This window comes from Pelobates fuscus, chromosome 11 (genome assembly GCF_036172605.1).
Source record: "Pelobates fuscus isolate aPelFus1 chromosome 11, aPelFus1.pri, whole genome shotgun sequence".
Taxonomy (NCBI): Eukaryota; Metazoa; Chordata; class Amphibia; order Anura; family Pelobatidae; genus Pelobates; species Pelobates fuscus.
This window is the reverse complement of record NC_086327.1, coordinates 1,530,783-1,554,861: the sequence shown is the minus strand read 5'-3', so window position 1 is coordinate 1,554,861 and position 24,079 is coordinate 1,530,783. Positions and strand designations below refer to the sequence as shown.

Genomic DNA, 24,079 nt, shown 5'->3' with positions numbered 1-24,079 from the left:
AGAAGTCTGTCTAGTGGATGTCTGATAGACAGCCACTAGAGGTGGAGTTAACCCTCAGAAGTAATTATTACAGTTTCTCAGAAACTGCAATAATTGGCACTGTAGGGTTAAGGGACATGTGACATTGCACCCAAACCACTTTAATGAGCTGAAGTGGTCTGGGTGCCTTCAGTGTCCCTTTAATCTCTTGGCTGCCTTTGACACGGTCATCATGTCCTCCTCGGTCTCTGTGACGCTATCTCTCTCAACATTCATTAAGTGTGTCTTTTTCTAGTAACACCTCCTCCCCTCGTCCTGTCTCAGTTGGAGTCCCCTTTTGTTCTCTCTCTATACTGCTTTTCTTGGTCAACTTAATTCATTTGGGTTCCGCTACCACCTGTATGCCAAATGACACCCAGATATATCTCTCCTCCCCTACGATCTCTCCCCCGCTGTCCTAGAATGCGTCATTGTTTGACTCTCTGATATGGGTTTCTTCTTTTTCCTCCCATAATACTAATCCTCCTCTTTAGCTGTCCCTGTGATTATTGCATCAGTCCGTCCTTGCAAGCTCGCTGTCTTGGTGTTCTCTTTGACTCTGGTCTAACCTTTGTACCTCATATCCAGCCTGTTGTTCAAACCTTTCAATTCTAACAGGGACACTGTAGGCACCCAGACCACTTCAGCTCATTAAAGTGGTTTGGGTGCAATGTCACATGTCCCTTAACCCTACAGTGGTAATTATTGCAGTGCTGCTAAGGAGCTTGTTTATGTTCTAGTAATTTCCTGCATTGATTATTGCGAATTACTGCAAATTGTTCTCACCAGAAGATGTACTGCCTCGGTACAGCGTGCATTGAATGCTGCTGCCAGGCTGATTTTGTTTCTTCTGCCGATCCTCCCATACCTCGCCCCTCTGCCGATCCTTACACTGGCTTCCTGTATCCTATAGGTGTCAATTCAAAATACTAACCCTTACCTATAAAGCTCTAACCAACTCTAGTTTGCAACGGCTTACCTTGGTTGGGAGTCTGTAGCGCAGATATATGACCCTTGCACCCTTGCAATTAAATACAGGCCAAGGTGGTCAGGGAAGAACTCACCTGGCCTGTGAGTCTGTGGACGGGGGCTGTGCAGGATGATGCTCCAAGTCGCAGTACAGATACGGACATAAACAGGAGAATCGTCGTGGGTAAGCCAAAGGTCAGTGGGTGCCAGAAATCAGGATACACGAAAATAACAAGCCACGGTCAGGAATCAACAGGAGAACACTGGAACACGAAACAATACAGGAACCAATGAACTGACACTGCCCTCAGGGAGAGGCAGTGTCTTATAGCTGGCTAATCAGTGATCAGCCACAGATGAACCATGAGTGACAGGAGCAGTCTCAGGTAAATTCCAACCCCCAGTGCTGGATACAAGGCACGATCCAAACGTCAGGCTTTTACTTAAGCTGTATGGTGGCTCAGAGGAGAAACAGCAGGCCCAGGACAGCAAAGTACCCAGGTTCAAATCCCTTATTGGGCACTTCTGGGACAGATCAGTAGGTCTCTGCCCCTCCTCGGTCTCTCCGCTCTGCCGGTGACCTTCTCCTGTCCGCTGCTCGCACCTATACTGCTAACCGTGCCTGCAGGACTTCTCGCGGGCGGCTGCTCCCTTCCCATGGAATAGCCTGCCTACCACCATCAGACTCTCCCCTCGTCTTCAATCGTATATGAAATCTCTCAAAACCCATCTTTTCAAAAATATTTCGGCCTCCTAGAGTAACTTCTTTTTTCCTAAACCTGTTTCTTGCCCCATTTCATTCTCACCTTCCACTTCTGCTACTTGCTCGTCTTGTTGTATGGTTGCTATCCCCTTCAATGCCCTCCCTATTGTATTTTTATATCCCACCTCTTTTAGACGAGCTGCGACCTCATCAACTTATTGTTCCTGTAACATTTTGTACAGTAGGACAACTGTATAGTTTAGTATTGGTTAGAAATGAAAGAGATACAATTCCAATGTATTTTTTTTATTTTTTATTATTTATAAAATATTTTACCAGGAAGGATACATTGAGATTTCTCTCATTTTCAAGTATGTCCTGGGTGTCCACAAAACATTGCATGATACAATAGGGTACAATATACAATATATATATACATACACACATATATAAAATTAACACATAATAGGTACCGTATATAGAGTAGTTTATTCGGTGTCACAAATTTGGAGGATATTGTATATAGGAATATTCTATATTTTACAGAGACTAAAGATGGCTCCTACTTAGGCTTCATAAAATGGGAGTGTATACCTATATACCATATCTTCCACATTTGTGACACCGAATATACTCCACTATACATTGATATCTGTGGTGGAACCTACCGCTAATTTCGTACGTTTTATCTTTTTCCGTTCGGGAGTTGTGGCGAAAGTGACCTCGCCACTGGTTTTTGGAGGGGCCTGTTTGCCAGCCTCCTACCCTGTGACTATGGCCGCTGTGATAAAACTTGGTTTAAATCACTGTTCGTGCCTTTTTGGATTTTTATGGCCACAGTTCGAACTTTCGAAGTGGCACTTCAAACTTCCAGTGGCCGCCATTTGACATTCGAACACGTGGTGACTGCCATCTTGTTCGCATGGACCAAAACCGCGAATAGACATCAGAGGGACTTACCGCCAATGCCCTGGAACTATTTTCGGCCTGAAAACCTAGCGGTTCCCGGTCAGTCTTCCAGCGGCATTTAGCCGCGATTCTATGGAACTGTTTAGGGCATGGGACCATGCCTGCACCTGGGCAAAACAATGACTTCCATAAAAATTCTGAACACCTGATCTGATCGGTGTGATTTTTAGATATATTGTTCACCCAGATCAGTGCTATCAGCGGATGTTACATTTTTGGAGTTAATTACAGGACTTTACTCAATTATCTCGCAAGCATAGGGGAGGGAATGTGTGCTGTACATGGGCGTGTCACAGACTGTATGTTTGTTCTGATTGGTTTGTGTCCTTTGTGTTCCTGTGCCCCATCAGGTCCAGGGGGTGTTCCTCTGGCCACGAGAATTGTATAAAAGCCAACCTGAACCATTAAAGATCAGATCATCTTGCACCTTCATGACGTTTCGGCTCATTTTTGGGGGATTGGAGAACTACTCTCTGGGGGATTGCTCCCCTGAGTATAATCACTAAGCTCTTGTAAGAGCTGTTCCTGCTACGCTATCGGCACTAAGAGAAGTCTACCCTCTGGAAGCTGGATCCTGGTCTTGGGTCCAGGGTGGGTGGAGGACAGAGAGACCCCAACCAAGCTGCGGCGGTTCGTGGGGTTTGCAGTGCTTATGGTACTCGCCAGTACTAGGAAGCAACGATTGACAGAGGTACCCAGTCGGGGTGCCAGGTGGTCCGTCACAGTGTCTATAAATCTATAAACATTATATAGTGTCTGTACATTAAACATTATATAGTGTCTGTACATTAAACATTATATAGTGTCTATAAATCAATAAACATTATATAGTGTCTATACATCAATTAAACATTATATAGGGTCTATAAATAAACATTATATAGATAAATCAATAAACATTATATAATGGCTATGCATCAATTACACATTATATAGTGTCTATACATTAATTAAACATTATATAGTGTCTATACATCAATTAAACATTAGTGTCTATAAATCAATAAACATTATATAGTGTCTATACATTAAACATTATATAGTGTCTATAAATCAATAAACATTATATAGTGTCTATACATCAATTAAACATTATATAGGGCAGTGATGGCGAACCTATGGCACGCGTGCCACAGGTGGCACGCCGGGCCCTTTCTGTGGGCACGCGGCCATAGGTTCGCCAATAATGCAGAGTAGGCGCCTGCCTGCCCGAAACGGCAGGCGCCTACTCTGCTTCCGGGTCGGGAGGCAGGGGAGGGATCTTTGCAGCAGCTCCCCTGGCCTCCCGCGAGCAAGCTGTGTGGAGCGTTGCCGCGCGTTACCATGGCAACGCTCCACACAGCATCGCGCGGGAGGACAGGGGAGCTGCTGCAAAGATCCCTCCCCCTGTCTCCCGACCCGGAAGACTGCTTGCCACCACCGGACCACCAGGGATGGCTGTGTCCCCCCCTTCCTTTATTGGAGGAAGGGGGGGACTAATTTAATATACTTTTTTTTTTATTATTTTATTACTTAAATACCCCCCCACACAGCACACCTACCCCCCCACACAGCACACCTACCCCCCATACAGCACCCTACCCCCCCATACAGCACCCCTACCCCCCATACAGTACCCCTACCCCCCCCCTACCCCCCCATACAGCACCCCTACCCCCCATACAGTACCCCTACCCCCCCATACAGTACCCCTACCCCCCCCATACAGTACCCCTACCCCCACACACACAGTACCCCTACCCCCACACACAGCACCCCTACCCCCCACACAGCACCCGTACCCTACCCCCACACAGTACCCCTACCCCCACACAGCACCCCTCCACAGCACCCCTGCCCCCCACACAGCACCCCTCCACAGCACCCCTATCCCCCGGCATCCCTCCCCTCCCCTACACCCAGCATCCCACCCCTCCCCCACACACAGCTTCCCTCCCCTGCCCTACACCCAGCATCGCTCCCCACCCCTACCTCCCATACACAGCAGCCCTACCCCGCACATAGCACCCCCACAACACACACAGCACCCCTACTCCCCACAGCACAGCACCCCTACCCCTGCACAGCAGCCGTACCCCCCACACAGCACAGCACCCCTGTCTCACACACACACACACCACCCCTCACACACACACACACACCACCCCTCACACACACCACCCCTCACACACACACCACCCCTCATACACACCCCTCACACACACACCAACCCTCATACACACCCCTCACACACACACAGAACCCCTCATACACACACACAGCACCCCTCACACACACACAGCACACACAGAAACCCTCAGACACACACAGCACCCCACACACAGCACCCCTCAATGCCCCTTAAACTACACCCCTCAATGCAGTATGTGTGTGTATTCCGCAGTCTGTGTATGTGCGTGTATTCCGCAGTCTGTGTGTGTGCGTGTATTCAGCAGTGTTTGTGTGTGTGTTCAGCAGTCTGTGTGTGTGTGTGTGTGTGTATTCAGCAGTCTGTGTGTGTGTGTGTGTATTCAGCAGTCTGTGTGTGTGTGTGTGTGTATTCAGCAGACTGTGTGTATGTATTCAGCAGTCTCTGTGTGTATGTATTGCATTTGTTGGAGATACTAATAAATATAAGCTTAATTTGATCTATTTATATCATTATTTAAAATTTGTATTATTGAACTCTCTGCTGTTGTGTTCTTTTAAAACAAAAGTTGTTAATTAGTTCGGACAACAGTACGAGTTGTTTTTTCTAAACTTAAACCTCAGTATTGAGGTTTAATTGCTGTGTTGGCACTTTAAGGAAAAAAAAGTTGCCATGTATTGCGGTTTGGGCACTCGGGCTCAAAAAGGTTCGCCATCACTGATATAGGGTCTATAAATAAATAAACATTATATAATGGCTATACATCAATTAAACATTATATAGTGTCTATAAATCAAACATATAGTGTCTATACATTAAACATTATATAGGGTCTATAAATCAATAAACATTATATAGTGTCTATACATCAATTAAACATTATATAGGGTCTATAAATAAATATTATATAGTGTCTGTGAAGGGATAACCCCATCACCATTCGGCTAATTGTACTCCCTTCTATCAGCTTTCCCCAGTCCTTCGTTCTTTTTGTTGTTCCATTCGTTAATTTGTTCGGTTCCCGAACCGAGACCACCCCAGAGACTAATTAGAACTAAGAACACCATGTATCCATACGAAAACCACAGACTAATTGAATGCTCCTAGGTGGCTGCCATTTAGTGCATACGAATACACGTGGTGAGAACAAAAAAATCAGTGTCCACTGCCCATGTGACATGATGGAGAGCGAATAGTGCTTCAGTCCATGTTGTTTGATTTATATATTCTACATGGCCGGGCTTGACGTTCGAAACACAGACAATGCATGCCTTCTCAAACTGATTGTATAAATTAGGTATAATGCACTTTGAGAATTGGCCATATCCTAATTGCTGTCATCGTGCCCTGCGTTCTTAGAAGACCCCAATTAATGACCAGAAATACTGCTTAATATATAGATTAAATAATATTTACACAGAGCCTGTATTGCTAAATGTAAAAATAAAAGGCTGTTTCCTATAGATTGTTAGGAAATAATTATAATTTTAGGATCTATGACAGCGGTTCTTTACTCTTCTGATATGGACCCAACTTCAGTGCCTTTCTTATTGGAAAACATTTTCTTTACACTTCCCAGCAGGGTCTATATAGCCTTGGGGAATATACAATGTGGCGCTGCTATCGGGGACCCACAGAAACATTCTCTATCCAGACCAGGGTTTTATAATCATTGATCTGTAACAGCCACTGTGTCATTTTAGAACTACAGATTTCATTCTGATCGTTTGACCCATTGCAACTTACCATGTTGTGTAAGACTAACAATAAGCACTGCAATAACAAAATCAAAACTCGAGTCCCGTGAATGAGCTTTGTGTCCTGAATTCTTATCTGCTTTCTTTTAGGTTCAATCTGTTGGCGAAGACTCGACGGACATGGAAACAAGATGGCATGAACTCCCTGCAGTACACATTTATATCGAAAGAGCTTCTCCCACTCTATACAAACATCACGGTGGACATTGGCTCAGACAAACATGTAAAGCGCCACACGTGAGAGCCAGATATCATCTGACCAACTGTGCCCTACTCTCCACCAACTCCTGCATCTAACACAGGAGCAGTGACTACAGGAATACAGCAACACGACTAATGGAACGCTGTCTCATTGTCTACCTTCCTGTAATCAGAAAATGGAAAAACCAAAGATTGAATTCAGTGTTGCTGACTTTTCATGCTGTGAAATCCACAGCAAGTGGAGCTGTTTCTTTTTTCTTTTTCCTGTTGTGCCATTGGAATCGATTGGTTGTACCTCCCACTGCACATGTTGTGAAGGGAGGTCAGATCTAATCTGGGGATAATTGTTTTAGTACCACTATCTGCCTGTCCTCAGAGTAATGTCTGCAGTGCAGGGGTTATGTCACATCTATTTTCTCACCTTATAAGCAAATCAAAACAAAAACATTATTGGTCAATTTCTTACAAGTGCAATTTTATTTTATATATATATATATTTTTTATTTGAAAAGGAGGATTTTACATCGATTTAAATAGTTTGTTTTTTTTTCTTGCAAGATGGCTTGTGTTACCAATAGCTGTGTTTAACTTGGCACGGACTGACATCCCAGAACTGGAGTGGAGTTTTGAGTTTAGAACTTTATTCATGATGTGCGCTTTCTTTTCTGAGTTTGATTTTTCTGCTTTGATGTGGTTTTTCTTTCTTTCTGCAGTCTGTCACCTTGAAGAAATGTTTGTCTTCTTTTTTTCCAATATTATCATTATTGTTTTATTCCACTTTCAATACTGGATTTAGAAAAGAACACGTGAACTGCACTTAAATGGTTTTTGAATTTATCAACTGAATGCAAAATTCTTAAGCAGTGTTACCTTTCCATCCGAAGTGCCTTTAGTGCCGGTGTAACGTGCGGGACATGTCGCAAACCCCATCGCCACTCAAACATTCTGAATGCTTTCCCCAGGTCACATCCTTATACGGTTTATCAATAAAATGTGAAAATGCAAGAGATTTCCTACAACTGGATATATATTTCTATGGTGTTAAATTATATTTTTGTTGCAAAAGTACCTAGATTTAATTCCAAGGTGAAAATGTTTCTTATTTTCCTAAATTTACAATAGATTTGTGAAGGGATAAACAGGATAATTATTAAAGGAACATGTTTAATTTGTTTGTTAATTAGCTCTTGTAGAAATGTATTTCTTTTTATCATCTGGTGGTTCCCAGTGACTATCTTGGAATTCATCACACGTGTTTAATCCTTTAAAACCTAGAGCAGGGCTTCCCAAACTTTTATGGGCCGAGACCCACTTTTCAAAATGGCAATCCGCTTCAGAGGCATACAATTGGCAAACTATAGCAATCCGCTTTAGATGCATACAATTGGCACACCGTGGAAATCCGCTTTAGATGCATACAATTGGCACACCGTGGAAATCCGCTTTAGATGCATACAATTGGCATACCATTGGAACATCATGACAGCTTTAAATACATAAACTTGGCACACCATGGCAATCAGCTTTCGATGCATAAACTTGCCATATCATGGCAATCACTTTTAGATGCATAAACTTGGCACATCATGGCAATCAGCTTCAGAAGCATTCAATTGGCACACCGTGGAAATCCGCTTTAGATGCATACAATTGGCACACCATGGCAATCCGCTTTAGATACATACAATTGATATACCATTGCAATCAGTTCTAGAGGCATACAATTGGAACATCATGACAGCTTTAAATACATAAACTTGGCACACCATGGCAATCAGCTTTCGATGCATAAACTTGCCATATCATGGCAATCACTTTTAGATGCATAAACTTGGCACATCATGGCAATCAGCTTCAGAAGCATTCAATTGGCACACCATTGCAATCAGCTTTAGATGCATAAAATTGGCATATCATGGCATCACTTTTAGATGCATAAACTTGGTATATCATTGCAATCACTTTTAGATGCATAAACTTGGCACATCATGCCAATCGGCTTCAGAAGCATTCAATTGGCACACCATGGCAAACAGTCAGATGCATAAAATTGGCACACCATGGCAATCAGCTTTAGATGCATAAAATTGGCATAACATGGCAGTTTTAGAGGCATAATTTTGATATATCATGGCAGTTTTAGACGCAGAAACTTTACACATCATGGCAATCAGTTTTAGAGACATACAACTGCTTACTCACAGACTCAGAATCAGAAATGTTGTTGTCCTGCTCTTTCATCCAGGCACCTCACGTTGATTATCCTAGTGGTGGAACTAATGTAGAGAGGACCGTGGTGCAAGTATGTTTTCTGGGCCCCCATCTAGTGAAAGTGTGGCCAAAAGGTAGATCTCCATCTGTCGGAGAATTTCAACAATAATATGCCAGATGGAGATCTACCATTTGCACATCATTGCAGGGTTATATTTGTGAGCAGTGTTTGAATGTAAGCATGTTTTTGTATTAAGTATATGTGTGCATGTATGAGTGTATTTGTATGTACTGTTGCTATTGGAATGTAGTGGTGTACTTGTTTGTAATGTTTGCATCTGAATGCAGGGGTGTTTGTATATGTAGTGTAGGACTTTAAATGCAGGTGTGCTTTTTGTGTGTAGTGTTGGTGTTTGAATGAAGGGGTGTTTGTAGATCATTTTAGTGTTTTAATGCAGGGGTGTGTTTGTAATGTTTGCGTTTGATTGCAGTGTGTGCGTGTGTGTAGTGGATGCAGTGTGTGTATATTGTGTTTATAAAATATACATATACACAATGTGTGTTTCAATGTAAGGATGTTTTTTTGTATGGAGTATGTGTGCAGTGTATATACACACACACACACACAAATACACAGCGATACACACAATGACACTTAGTTTCCCACACACAGATACACAGACACTCATGTACACAGATACACACAGACACACAAATACACACACACACTGACACAAAAGGACACGCAGAGACAGGAGGTGAGGGTGACAGTGTGAGAGGGAGTGTGTGTACTGGTAACAGTGTGGGGGCAGTGTGAGAAAGGGTTACAGTGGGTGGGCAGGGGGAGAAAGGGTTACAGTGGGCAGGCAGGGGGAGAAAGGGTTACAGTAGGCAGGCAGGGGGAGAAAGGGTTACAGTGTGGGGGGGGGGGCAGGGGGAGAAAAGGCAACAGTGGGGGGGCAGGGGGAGAAAAGGTTACAGTGTGGGGAGAGGGGCAGGGAGAGAAGGGGTTACAGGGGGGAGGGGGGCAGGCAGAGAAGGCGTTACAGTGGGGGGAGGGGGGCAGGCAGAGAAGGGGTTGCAGTTGGGGGGAGGGTAGGCAGAGAAGGGGTTACAGTGGGGGGAGGGGGGCAGGCAGAGAAGGGGTTACAGGGGGGAGGGGGGCAGGCAGAGAAGGGGTTACAGTGGGGGAAGGGGGGAAGGCAGAGAAGGGGTTGCAGTTGGGGGGGAGGGTAGGCAGAGAAGGGGTTACAGGGGGGGGAGAGGGGCAGGCAGAGAAGGGGTTACAGTGGGGGGTGGAGGGCAGGCAGAGAAGGGGTTACAGTGGGGGGTGGAGGGCAGGCAGAGAAGGGGTTACAGGGGGGAGGTGGGCAGACAGAAAAGGGGTTACAGAGGGGGGCAGGCAGAGAAGGGGTTAGGGGGAGGGAAGGCACGAAGGGGTTACAGTGGGGGGGAGGAGGGCAGGCAGAGAAGTGGTTACAGTGGGGGGGAGGGTAGGCAGAGAAGGGGTTACATTGGGGTGAGGGGGCAGGCAGAGAAGGGGTTACATTGGAGTGGGGGGGCAGATAAGGGGTTACATTAGGGTGGGGGGGGGGGGCAGAGAAGGGATTACATTAGGGTGGGGGGGCATTGTTTGGGCTCTGTGCCCTACCTTCATTAGACATCCCTGGTGGTCCAGTGTCTCCCTGGTGGTCCGGTGGGTTACCTCTCCGGTCTGAGCTCCGCCGGGTGCTGAGCTGCAGGCCGTGTAATAAAAGTCTCGCGCGCTCCCTGAGTGTTGCCATAGTAACGCTCTGGGAGCTCGCGAGACTTCTATCACACGGTCTGCAGCTCTGCACCCGGCGGAGCTGCAGACCGGAGCTGCTGGGCAGACTGATTGGAGGGAGCCCGGCGGCATACAGGGCAGGCCGCCGGGCTCCCTCCTGGTGTCAATCTGCCTGATTTAGCCGGCGGCCCTGGATGTGTGGGTCAGCGCGACCCACTGGGAATCGCCCTGCGACCCACCAGTGGGTCGCGACCCACACTTTGGGAACCGCTGACCTAGAGTGTCAGGAATAGCTGATGCCCAACACGCAGAACTTAAGTAAATATAAAGGAAAATCCTAAGACGTATTACTTGGGCCTTAGAATGGCCGAATTTAACGTATAAACGAAAAAACCACCAGACAGGAAGACAAGAACCCAGAAATCACGGAAACTCTGAACAAGCCACAAGTCAAGGAATGGAGATATCAGAATAGTCAGTAGCCAAGCCAAAGGTCAAGGAATACAAAGATCGGATAGTCAGAAGGAAAGCCAAGGTCAAATACATTAGAATCAACACCAGGAACGCGCTCTTGGATAGCCACAATGGAAACCACAACAGGGCACAGAGAAATGGACAAAACAGCTTTATATAGTCTAAGGGGCTCTATCTGCAAAATGTGAGAATCTGTTAAATTAGAGAATTGGTAGAAAGAGAAGTTGTACAAGTGCCGTATAACATGAAGATAAAGGCTTTAGAGTTTTAGCCTTGGCCAAACACAGTTGATGAAAATTAGAGTTTTTGGGAGGTGTTTGCCCCAGTTTTCCGTAGATTGTTTAATCCGCGAACACAAAAAGATATCTGTGGGATGGAGACACAGTATGTTTGTAGAAGGTCCAAACAGAGAGGATGTTTGAGAAGACATCCATTGTTTCATCGTGTCAATTCCTAGAAAGGACCAACATGAACATGGGCAGCCACAGAGACAATACGGGCCAAATTCAGAATCCTTACTATGCTATATAATTGGAGTGGGGGCTTTCTCTGAGATACGATTGGCAGCTAGACCTCAATTTGTGTCGATTAGCAATCAATCCAAAAAGGAATTTGTGATCGCAAAGGTTTTTAAGATTTTATTATTCTGAAGATCACTGCTGGCTACATGTCAGTGGCCGATAATTTTCGGTAAATGTTTGACAAGGAAGGTGTTAATGATATATCACGATCTGAAATCTAAAAACTGTACCCATGATCAATACAATACAACCCTGTGTTATTTCAGGGTGGTAGATCAGAATATTATGAGTGGTGAATACAGACTGTGAGGGCCAGTCCCATACGGGTGACTGATTTGCATTCTGTACTAATGACTCAAGCCTCACTGATTACTGGAGAAGGTGCTAAAATCAGCTGCAGACAATTTGCAAACATCGTACATTGCTCAGAGCTCAATATGCAGAGGCCAAGCACCTCTGAATGTTTGCATGTCTAATATCCTGGAATCTCTAATTACAAGCAGTTTGAAATCTGTCTCGCAATCAGTCTGTAATAATAACGAAGCTAAACGCAGCCTGGCACCTGCTCCAAGGGTATCAGAACAGAGGGCGGTGCGGGGTGAGCATCAACTGACACACAGTGTGAGTGTGTGGGAGCGAGAAGACAGTACTTGGAGCAAAACTGGGGGTCAAGGAGTTCCAGCAGCAACAACGAGTTTGAAAAAGGAATGATGATCTCAATGAAGTGGTTTTGGTTTATAGATCGTGCCCCTGCAGTCTCACTGCTCAATTCTGTACCATTTAGGAGTTAAATCACTTTAGTTTCTGTTTATGCAGCCCTAGCCACACCTCCCCTGGCTATGACTGACACAGCCTGCATGAAAACAAAATAGTTTTGTTTTCAAACAGATGTAACTTACTTTAAACGTTATCTCGTGCTCTGTAAATTGACCATTAATCAAACACAGGAGGCTCCTGCAGGATCTAGTAAGCTTGTAACAGAGCATGATATAATACATTCTAAATTAAACATAATGTGCAATAAAGGAAGTTTAAACATTTGATGAATCTTTACAGGAAGTGTTTAGGAAGACTGTGTAAGTCACGTGCCAGGAGGTGTGCCTGGGAGCTGTATAAACAAAGTGATTTAATTGGGACTGCAGGGACATGATCTATACACCAAAACCACTTCATTAACATAAAGTTGTTTTGGTTACTATAGAAATAAGGGAGACCAGAGTACAGGCGCTCCCTCGTTAATAGGGGGGCTGACGGACATTTAAATGGCAGGCAGCACTGGGATCACTGACACAGATACCTCCAAGTGTCCCTATTTAGGAAGGACAGTCCCTATATGTGACCCAAATCCCTTTGTCCCTCTCTTATATCCTAATGTCTATCTTTTCTAGAAGCTAGGAGTAAGGTGTCTTCAATAAATGTGTTTAGGAATCAGTCTGTAAATAAGATACTTTGTTCTTGTTATAAATTACATTTTAAGCCTATAAATTGTTATTAGAAAGTCACTAAATTTTCTTAGAACAGCCTCTATCCATTCACACCCCCACTCACACCCAGAACAGCCCTGGCCACACCTCCATTCATCCTCAGAACAGTCCCAGTCACACCCCCACTCACACCCCCGTCTAACACCCAGAGCAGCCCCACCCCGGTCACACCCCCACCCAGAACAACCCCACCCCAGTCACACCCCCACCCAGAACAACCCCACCCCAGTCACACCCCCACCCAGAGCAGCCCCACCCCAGTCACCCCCCCACCCAGAACAACCCCGATCACACCCCATCTCACACCCAGAGCAGCCCCACCCCAGTCACACCCCCACCCAGAACAACCCCGATCACACCCAGAACAGCGCCACCCCGATCACAACTGTAGCGGAGTAGTAGGTTAATTCACGATATCCCCGCTGGTAGTCAGGATACAGCATACAAAATACAGGTAGCGTAGTAATAATTCCTTATTCCTAAGAACTAGACGACACATAGTTTGGGAGTTAACTCAGCTTTTATTCCACGGTCACAGTATTTATACAGCTCCCTATGCAAGGCGTGTCCATACTGACATTGCAGGGGTTTTCCTCTGCTGGACTGTGTGGGAAACTTACCCTGCAAGGCTATTTCCCATCATGCCTTGCTGTACTGGAGAGATAATTGTGCTAATTACATTATCTCTCCGTACAGCAAAATATACCATTTAGTATAAAAATACATAACTGATACAATGTTATTCTGAATTAGCCGAATGACCCTTCATCGAATAGCTGGAATCTGAGCGCACCATCTGGTGAAATACCGCTCAGATCCCTTCACTAAAAAAGCAAAGCCATGCGAATGAAGGTTCATACGAACACACATTATATTATACCTTAGACATGGAGCTTAATTTAACGAATGACGATTGATTTAACCGAATGCACATTATTAAATGAAAGACCTGGGAGTTCAGCGGTGTTCGTGAAGTCGAGTAGCCGATTTTAGTTCCAGGCACTCGACGACCAAACACTGCTGGGCTTTCGTGAGCAAAGATGGCCGCCACGTGTTCTGTCATATGAACGGCGGCCACCCGCAAAACCCATGAATTAACTGCGAATACATCGTTGTTATCGTTAATGGGAGACACACAGTAGTTTTATTCATTTCACGAACATTCGGTAGTTTTATTCGTTTGACGAACAGTGGATTTCAATACTGTACGTGAAACTACCATATGAATGCTGGTGCAGCCCCACCTGTGACAAACTCCCCTTTTTAACCCCTTAAGGACCAAAATTCTGGAATAAAATGGAATCATGGCATGTCAGGGGTTAAGGCAGTTTGCCATGAGTTTTTGGAGGGGCCTGTTTGCCAGCCTCCTACCCTAGGACTATGGGCCCTGTGATAACCCATGTTCAAAAGCACTGTTTCTGCCCCTTGGACTTTTAACTGGAACAGATTCAAACATGTGGCGGCGGCCATCTTAAATTGTCCAGCAGTGTTTTGTCGTCGGGTGTATGGAACTGTTTTGGGCATGAGACCATGTGCACGGTGGGGCAAAAATAAGACTTCCAGGATATTCCTAAACGCCTGAACCGATCTGGGTGATTTTTGGATGTTGTTCACCCAGATCGAGGCTATCAGGGGATATGTTGTATTTTGGGGTACTTTTTGGGGTATATAAAAATGTATGTTTTTTTCTGCTAAAGTTAATTGAGTTAGTCCATTGTCTTAGTTAATTGTATCACAGGCAGAAGGGGGGGATTGTGTACACTGTATGGGAGAGACTGAGTGTAAAACTCTGTTTTTATTGAATTGTGAATTTCATATCCTGTGCCCCACAAGTTCCACCTGGGCTGGTACTGTATAAAAGAGCAGCTGTACCATTAAACCTTCAGTTCTACTTGACCCCGAACTCGCAGCTTGGCTCGTGTTTGGAGGGGACAGTTATAAACACTACAAGTATTGCTATGCTCTTCATACTCCCTTAGCTTCACTGAGCTCTTGTAAGAACTTGTTCCTGTTCCTGCTTCACTCTCTGGGGAAAGAGATGTTCACCCACTGGAACCTGGAGCCTTGTCGTAGGTCCAGGGTGGGTAGGAGAGGGCGAGACCCCAACCAAGCTGCGGCGGTTCGTGGGGTCTCCGGTGGTTGTGCTGTCTGGTGCGGTGCTGATGGTCTTTGGTGAGCGCTAGGAGCATCCTTCTACGGTCCAACCCTCAGCTAGCCTGGGGCAACTGTAACACCACCCCAGTCACACCCCCACTCACAGTCAAAACAGCTCCACCCCAGTCACACCCCCACTCACAGTCAAAACAGCTCCACCCCAGTCACAGCCCCACCCTGGTCACACCCCCACTCCCAATCAGAACAGCCCCACCACGGACACAACCCCACTCACAACCAAAACAGCCCCACCCGGTCTCACACCCCCACTTACAATCAGAACAGCCCCGTCTCTGGTCACACCCCCACTCACAACCAAAACAGCCCCACCCGGTCTCACACCCCCACTTACAATCAGAACAGCCCCGTCTCTGGTCACACCCCCACTCACACCCAGAACAGCCCCGTCTCTGGTCACACCCCCACTCACACCCAGAACAGCTCCTCCCCAGTCACACCCCCACTTACACCCAGAACAGCCTCGTCTCTGGTCACACCCCCACTTACATCCAGAACAGCTCCACCCCAGTCACACCCCCACTTACAATAAGAACAGCCCCATCTCTGGTCACACCTCCACTCACACCCAGAACAGCTCCTCCCCAGTCACACCCCCACTCACACCCAGAACAGCTCAACCCCAGTCACACCCCCACTTACAATAAGAACAGCCCCATCTCTGGTCACACCTCCACTCACACCCAGAACAGCTCCTCCCCAGTCACACCCCCACTCACACCCAGAACAGCTCAACCCCAGTCACACCCCCACTTACAATAAGAACAGCCCCATCTCTGGTCACACCTCCACTCACACCCAGAACAGCTCCTCCCCAGTCACACCCCCACTCACACCCAGAACAGCTCAACCCCAGTCACACCTCCACTCACACCCAGAACAGCCCCACCCTGAGTGGGGGTGTGACCACACACACACACCCCTAAAATTAAAGGGTCCACCTTTGTCCATGTGACATTTTGGGAGGTATGTTAAATGAGTGGAGGCCCCAATTATTGCTGATATATTTTTGATATAACCTGCAATAAAGCAGCTGAACTATGTGAGTTTGAGGTAAGAGTGACTTTTCCAAGATAGCTACTTCACAAAACTAAACGTAGAATTCCCGTGTTGGATCTTGAAGAAGAGAGTGTGTGCATTGCAGCACCAACCATTTCTCACATCACCATCTATGAGAGAACGGGAGTACAATGGACTATGGGATCATTCCTGAATAAAGACGGCTGGCATTGTGCTGGCGTAAAGAGAGAAGGTAGTCCATTCTTTTTATCCAACTTGACAAAGAGTCAGCCAGAAAGGTCATGTTAGAATTAGCAACACAAGTACGAACAGAGGACAAGAGATTGTCACTTGCTGCCAAGTTGGTATTATTAAAGGTTTTGCAGTTTAATTTCAATAATTCAAATTCATTCCACAAGGGTCCATCATCGTATACAAAGAGACTATATTAATATTTACTGAAACATTCCATTTAACTGTAACATTTTATTAATACAATTGTCTCTCATTTTAGGAATAATAAGTAGTTCAATTTCCACCTTTATGTCGTCAATAAAATAAAATTGATCAGTTTTTGAACTTCACTGATTATTGCATTTATTATTTTATCTGTTTCTATTTTTATAGCTCAGGTTTAAATTGACCCAAACAGCAAGAGAGATTGTGGAATATTTGTTGAGCTATTATTGAATAAATGTTGCTATTTTCACGGATGGATTATTTTTACTTTCATATATTTGAATCCCGGCCCGAGTTCTATAGGGACAGGCCTGCACAAACAGAAATGAAACTTTATGTAAATAGGGGATTTTCAGATTGGATGAGAGATGTTACATAATATCAACTCCAAATCCACCGGATTTATGCTTTAATTAACTCTGGATGAATGAGTGCAAATAATCTTATCTATCATAAATTTAATGGAGAGTCAGAGGCAATGGCGAATGTATGAACATATCATTACACATTTTCAGCTGAATAATAACCAGCGGCAAAATATCGAGTCAGGTCGCGAAAAACAGCAACAGAAATATATTGTATAAATCAGACAGAGTTGAGCAGGAAGCATGTTTTCCATGAATACATTAACCGCTAGTTGGGGTTGCTGGGCATTAAAAGAGAGACAGGAATCCAAGTTTAATCAATGTGTCGTATCTTGAGGGGAACGAGAGCTACACAGAAATTGTTTTCCACCTTTAGAAGGGGAGGCGGGAAGCAGCTCCCAGGAGACCCCATGAAACTAGTCAAACTTCAAAAAAATTGTCCCATTCAAAGTGTGTGAGGGGCACTCCTTGCACCATAACCACTACAGAGACATATATTTCTGAACGTCATACACGAAAACCATGTAAACGAAATCTAAAAATTGATAGAAAATATAGAATACATTTTTTTCAGATTAGAATGAAAAACACAAATATGGCTATATTTGTTAGGAATTGTTTAACTTATTGAGGTTTAAAACATTAGATTATTATTATTACTATTATTATGTTATTATTATTATGTTATTATTTATATAGCACCAACAAATTCTGCAGCGCTTTACAATGGGTGGACAAACAGACATATAGTTGTAACCAGACAAGTTGGACACACAGGAACAGAGGGGTTGAGGCCCTGCTCAGTGAGTTTACATGTTAGAGGGAGTGGGGTATAGTGACACAGTAACAGAGGGATTGAGGGCCTGCTCAGTGAGTTTACATGTTAGAGAGAGTGGGATATAGTGACAGTATCAGAGGGATTGAGGGCCCTGCTCAGTGAGTTTACATGCTAGAGGGAGTGGGGTATAGTGACACAGTAACAGAGGGATTGAGGGCCCTGCTCAGTGAGTTTACATGTTAGAGGGAGTGGGGTATAGTGACACAGTAACAGAGGGATTGAGGCCCTGCTCTGTGAGTTTACATGTTAGAGGGAGTGGGGTATAGTGACAGTAACAGAGGGATTGAGGCCCTGCTCAGTGAGTTTACATGTTAGAGGGAGTGGGGTATAGTGACACAGTAACAGAGGGATTGAGGGCCCTGCTCAGTGAGTTTACATGTTAGAGGGAGTGGGGTATAGTGACAGTAACAGAGGGATTGAGGCCCTGCTCAGTGAGTTTACATGTTAGAGGATGTGGGGTATAGTGACACAGTAACAGAAGGATTGAGGGCCCTGCTCAGTGAGCTTACATGTTAGAGGGAGTGGGGTATAGTGACACAGTAACAGAGGGATTGAGGCCCTGCTCAGTGAGTTTACATGTTAGAGGGAGTGGGGTATAGTGACAGTAACAGAGGGATTGAGGCCCTGCTCAGTGAGTTTACATGTTAGAGGGAGTGGGGTATAGTGACACAGTAACAGAGGGATTGAGGGCCCTGCTCAGTGAGTTTACATGTTAGAGGGAGTGGGGTATAGTGACAGTAACAGAGGGATTGAGGCCCTGCTCAGTGAGTTTACATGTTAGAGGATGTGGGGTATAGTGACACAGTAACAGAAGGATTGAGGGCCCTGCTCAGTGAGCTTACATGTTAGAGGGAGTGGGGTATAGTGACACAGTAACAGAGGGATTGAGGCCCTGCTCAGTGAGTTTACATGTTAGAGGGAGTGGGGTATAGTGACAGTAACAGAGGGATTGAGGGCCCTGCTCAGTGAGCTTACATGTTAGAGGGAGTGGGGTATAGTGACACAGTAACAGAGGGATTGAGGACCTGCTCAGTGAGTTTACATGTTAGAGGGAGTGGGGTATAGTGACAGTATCAGAGGGATTGAGGGCCCTGCTCAGTGAGTTTACATGTTAGAGGGAGTGGGGTATAGTGACAGTAACAGAGGGATTGAGGCCCTGCTCAGTGAGTTTACATGTTAGAGGGAGTGGGGTATAGTGACAGTAACAGAGGGATTGAGGGCCTGCTCAGTGAGTTTACATGTTAGAGGGAATGGGGTATAGTGACACAGTAACAGAGGGATTGAGGGCCCTGCTCAGTGAGTTTACATGTTAGAGGGAATGGGGTATAGTGACACAGTAACAGAGGGATTGAGGGCCCTGCTCAGTGAGCTTACATGTTAGAGGGAGTGGGGTATAGTGACACAGTAACAGAGGGATTGAGGACCCTGCTCAGTGAGCTTACATGTTAGAGGGAGTGGGGTATAGTGACACAGTAACAGAGGGATTGAGGGCCTGCTCAGTGAGTTTACATGTTAGAGGGAGTGGGGTATAGTGACACAATAACAGAGGGATTGAGGCCCTGCTCAGTGGGTTTACATGTTAGAGGGAGTGGGGTATAGTAACAGAGGGATTGAGGGCCTGCTCAGTGAGTTTACATGTTAGAGGGAGTGGGGTGTAGTGGCAGTAACAGAGGGATTGAGGGCCTGCTCAGTGAGTTTACATGTTAGAGGGAGTGGGGCATAGTGACACAGTAACAGAGGGATTGAGGGCCTGCTCAGTGAGTTTACATGTTAGAGGGAGTGGGGTATAGTGACACAGTAACAGAGGGATTGAGGGCCTGCTCAGTGAGCTTACATGTTAGAGGGAGTGTGGTATAGTGACACAGTAACAGAGGGATTGAGGGCCCTGCTCAGTGAGTTTACATGTTAGAGGGAGTGGGGTATAGTGACAGTAACAGAGGGATTGAGGCCCTGCTCAGTGAGTTTACATGTTAGATGGAGTGGGTTATAGTGACACAGTAACATAGGGATTGAGGGCCATGCTCAGTGAGTTTACATGTTAGAGGGAGTGGGGTATAGTGACACAGTAACAGAGGGATTGAGGCCCTGCTCAGTGAGTTTACATGTTAGAGGGAGTGGGTTATAGTGACACAGTAACATAGGGATTGAGGCCCTGCTCAGTGAGTTTACATGTTAGATGGAGTGGGGTATAGTGACACAGTAACAGAGGGATTGAGGGCCTGCTCAGTGAGTTTACATGTTAGAGGGAGTGGGGTATATTGACACAGTAACAGAGGGATTGAGGGCCCTGCTCAGTGAGCTTACATGTTAGAGGGAGTGTGGTATAGTGACACAGTAACAGAGGGATTGAGGGCCCTGCTCAGTGAGTTTACATGTTAGAGGGAGTGGGGTATAGTGACAGTAACAGAGGGATTGAGGCCCTGCTCAGTGAGTTTACATGTTAGAGGGAGTGGGTTATAGTGACACAGTAACATAGGGATTGAGGGCCATGCTCAGTGAGTTTACATGTTAGAGGGAGTGGGGTATAGTGGCACAGTAACAGAGGGATTGAGGCCCTGCTCAGTGAGTTTACATGTTAGAGGGAGTGGGGTATAGTGACACAGTAACATAGGGATTGAGGGCCCTGCTCAGTGAGCTTACATGTTAGAGGGAGTGTGGTATAGTGACACAGTAACAGAGGGATTGAGGGTCCTGCTCAGTGAGTTTACATGTTAGAGGGAGTGGGGTATAGTGACAGTAACAGAGGGATTGAGGTCCTGCTCAGTGAGTTTACATGTTAGAGGGAGTGGGGTATAGTGACACAGTAACAGAGGGGTTGAGGGCCCTGCTCAGTGAGTTTACATGTTAGAGGGAGTGGGGTATAGTGACACAGTAACAGAGGGTTTGAGGGCCTGCTCAGTGAGATTACATATTAGAGGGAGTGGGGTATAGTGACACAGTAACAGAGGGTTTGAGGGCCTGCTCAGTGAGTTTACATGTTAGAGGGAGTGGGGTATAGTGACACAGTAACAGAGGGATTGAGGCCCTGCTCAGTGAGTTTACATGTTAGAGGGAGTGGGGTATAGTGAAACAGTAACAGAGGGATTGAGGGCCCTGCTCAGTGAGTTTACATGTTAGAGGGAGTGGGGTATAGTGACACAGTAAAAGAGGGATTGAGGGCCCTGCTCAGTGAGTTTACATGTTAGAGGGAGTGGGGTATAGTGACACAGTAACAGAGGGATTGAGGGCCCTGCTCAGTGAGTTTACATGTTAGAGGGAGTAGGGTATAGTGACACAGTAACAGAGGGATTGAGGGCCCTGCTCAGTGAGTTTACATGTTAGATGGAGTGGGGTATAGTGACAGTAACAGAGGGATTGAGGGTCCTGCTCAGTGAGTTTACATGTTAGAGGGAGTGGGGTATAGTGACACAGTAACAGAGGGATTGAGGGCCCTGCTCAGTGAGTTTACATGTTAGAGGGAGTGGGGTATAGTGACACAGTAACAGAGGGATTGAGGTCCTGCTCGGTGAGTTTACATGTTAGAGGGAGTGGGGTATAGTGACACAGTAACAGAGGGATTGAGGGCCCTGCTCAGTGAGTTTACATGTTAGAGGGAGTAGGGTATAGTGACACAGTAACAGAGGGATTGAGGGCCCTGCTCAGTGAGTTTACATGTTAGATGGAGTGGGGTATAGTGACACAGTAACAGAGGGATTGAGGGTCCTGCTCAGTGAGTTTACATGTTAGAGGGAGTGGGGTATAGTGACACAGTAACTGAGGGATTGAGGGCCTGCTCAGTGAGTTTACATGTTAGAGGGAGTGGGGTATAGTGACACAGTAACAGAGGGATTGAGGGCCCTGCTCAGTGAGTTTACATGTTAGAGGGAGTGGGGTATAGTGACACAGTAACTGAGGGATTGAGGGCCTGCTCAGTGAGTTTACATGTTAGAGGGAGTGGGGTATAGTGACACAGTAACAGAGGGATTGAGGGTCCTGCTCAGTGAGGTTACATGTTAGAGGGAGTGGGGTATAGTGACACAGTAACAGAGGGATTGAGGGCCCTGTGTGACTGTACAATCCATTACTCCGTCAAGCATTCCCTTCTTCCCATAAAAGTAAAATCACCCAATATTCCACGAGTAGAAATATCCCTGGGTTCGCCAAATAATCCACACATGAGCCAAAGCTTAATGCTGGAACAAGACTGATTTACTGGCACACAGAACTCACAATTTATGCAACACAAAACTCCTCCTCTGGGCCAGGCTAGATAATTGAGTTCTTACAATACACACAGCTCAATTATCTGCTGGCCAGAACATTTACAGTTTTTAACAATTTCAGAAAAGTACTTTTTATTCTCTTGTATTCTGTCTTTTTTACTTGTATTGTCTCAGTTCATATGGATATGGTTCCTTCCTAGCACAGACATGCGTCCTGATGGAGAGACGGGGATCCCTGGGGCTCATCCTACTTGGGGTAGTCTATGGGCTATAACTCGGGGTACAGGACCCGTCTAGTAGTACAACATAAATGTAGAGAGGGGGGTAGCCTGGAATTCCGGAGGTGGATAATCTGTAGGACCGATATATAATTTGAGCTCTGGAAGAGGTTATCTTACATTGTATACTACTGCACAAGCTTTATCATAACGCCATTTCTCGATATGCCTCTCCTATTTAACAATAAGGAACTTAACTGATGTTACTATAAAAACGAAAACCCTCGATGGGGGGCAAGTGATACAGAATGCATAAAGTGGATTGTTGTATGTGCTAAAGGAGTTATATTGGTATTTAAATGAATGTTCCTGTATATTTTGGCTTCTGCGCAAGCCCACAAGTTGTGTTACTCTTGCCTTCCCTATCGAGTGCAAAAAAAAAAAAAAAAAAAAAAAAAGAAAAGTACTTTTTATACAACATACAAACATAATAACATCCCTGAGTAGCTGAGGATACTGGTGGTCATATATCCAAATTTCATGAATTTCCGTTCGGTAGTTTCCGTGTCGCATCGTGTGGAAGTTTGACCGGCTTGCCATGTGGAGGTATCCGATCTAGAGTTCCATAGAATCAGTAGCAAGAGCCGGTCTCCGTTCGCATCTAACTACACGAAAACCACCGTTCGTATGGTATAACTGGTTACATGTGAATGTTCCCCTCATTCGGTAGATTCAATCTACCGAATGCCAGTTTGATTCGTGGAGGGGAACGTATTCATCCAGGACTTCCGTGGGGACCGGGCGTTCGCATGATTGCCGTGCCAAAATTAGTTCCAGGCAATCCCTGCATAAGTCCCGCTGACCGCGTTCGTGAGTTCTAAGATGGCCGCCATCCTTTGTTCGCGCCACATGTTCATATGCCGAATGGCGGCCACCTAGTAGCAGTTAAGTTGCGGTTTCTCTGTGTTCTAATGTTAATTGCTACCCAGGGTGTGTGGTCTCTGTTCGGTAAACGAATACATTTCCTTCATACATTTTGAACCGAACGGATACAGGCATTAAAACAGCAGGGAGAGGGTTTAACTGAGGGCCCACAGGCAAGTACATGAAAAATCCTTCACACACATGAACTCCCCATCTGCTTTCTTTTTGTCCTCTTTACATATATAAGGCACGGTTTATCCTGCACTCACTCTGAGGAAACACTGTAAGCAGTTTGTTACTGTGTCTTATTTCCACTTCACTTACACGCTACAATTGTAACTTGTGGAGCTCACGAGATACATTAAGTACCACGAGCTAAGAGTCACTCCATCACTTTTTCCTACACATTACATTTTAAAAATATATATTTTGAAACAGCAATTTCCTACTTGTACTTATAGCCCTATAACTTGCAAAAAAAAAAAAAGAAGCAAAAAAGCACATAAACACTGGGTGTTTTTAAACTCAGGACAACATTTTTAATCTATTTAGCAGTTTTTTTAATTAGCTTTTGAAGATAAGTAAAAGATCTTTCAAGTAAAAGTCAAAAAACATGTTTTTATTTTAATTTTTCACCTTTTTTTTTTTAAAGTAAAATATATGACATGATACACATAATGGTATGTAAAGAAAGCCCTTCTT

The 24,079-nt window shown here is 45.2% G+C and overlaps 1 protein-coding gene across 1 annotated transcript in view; it reads left to right on the top strand.

Moving 5' to 3' along the window:
- Positions 1-7,913, top strand: part of LOC134577853 (beta-1,4-galactosyltransferase 3-like) — a 44,144-nt gene extending 36,231 nt beyond the window's left edge. The window contains exon 6 of the mRNA XM_063436761.1: positions 6,635-7,913. Coding sequence (XP_063292831.1) covers positions 6,635-6,785 — 151 coding nt within the window. The 3' untranslated portion in view covers positions 6,786-7,913. The remainder of the gene's footprint in view (positions 1-6,634) is intronic.
- The last annotated feature ends 16,166 nt before the right edge of the window (positions 7,914-24,079 follow it).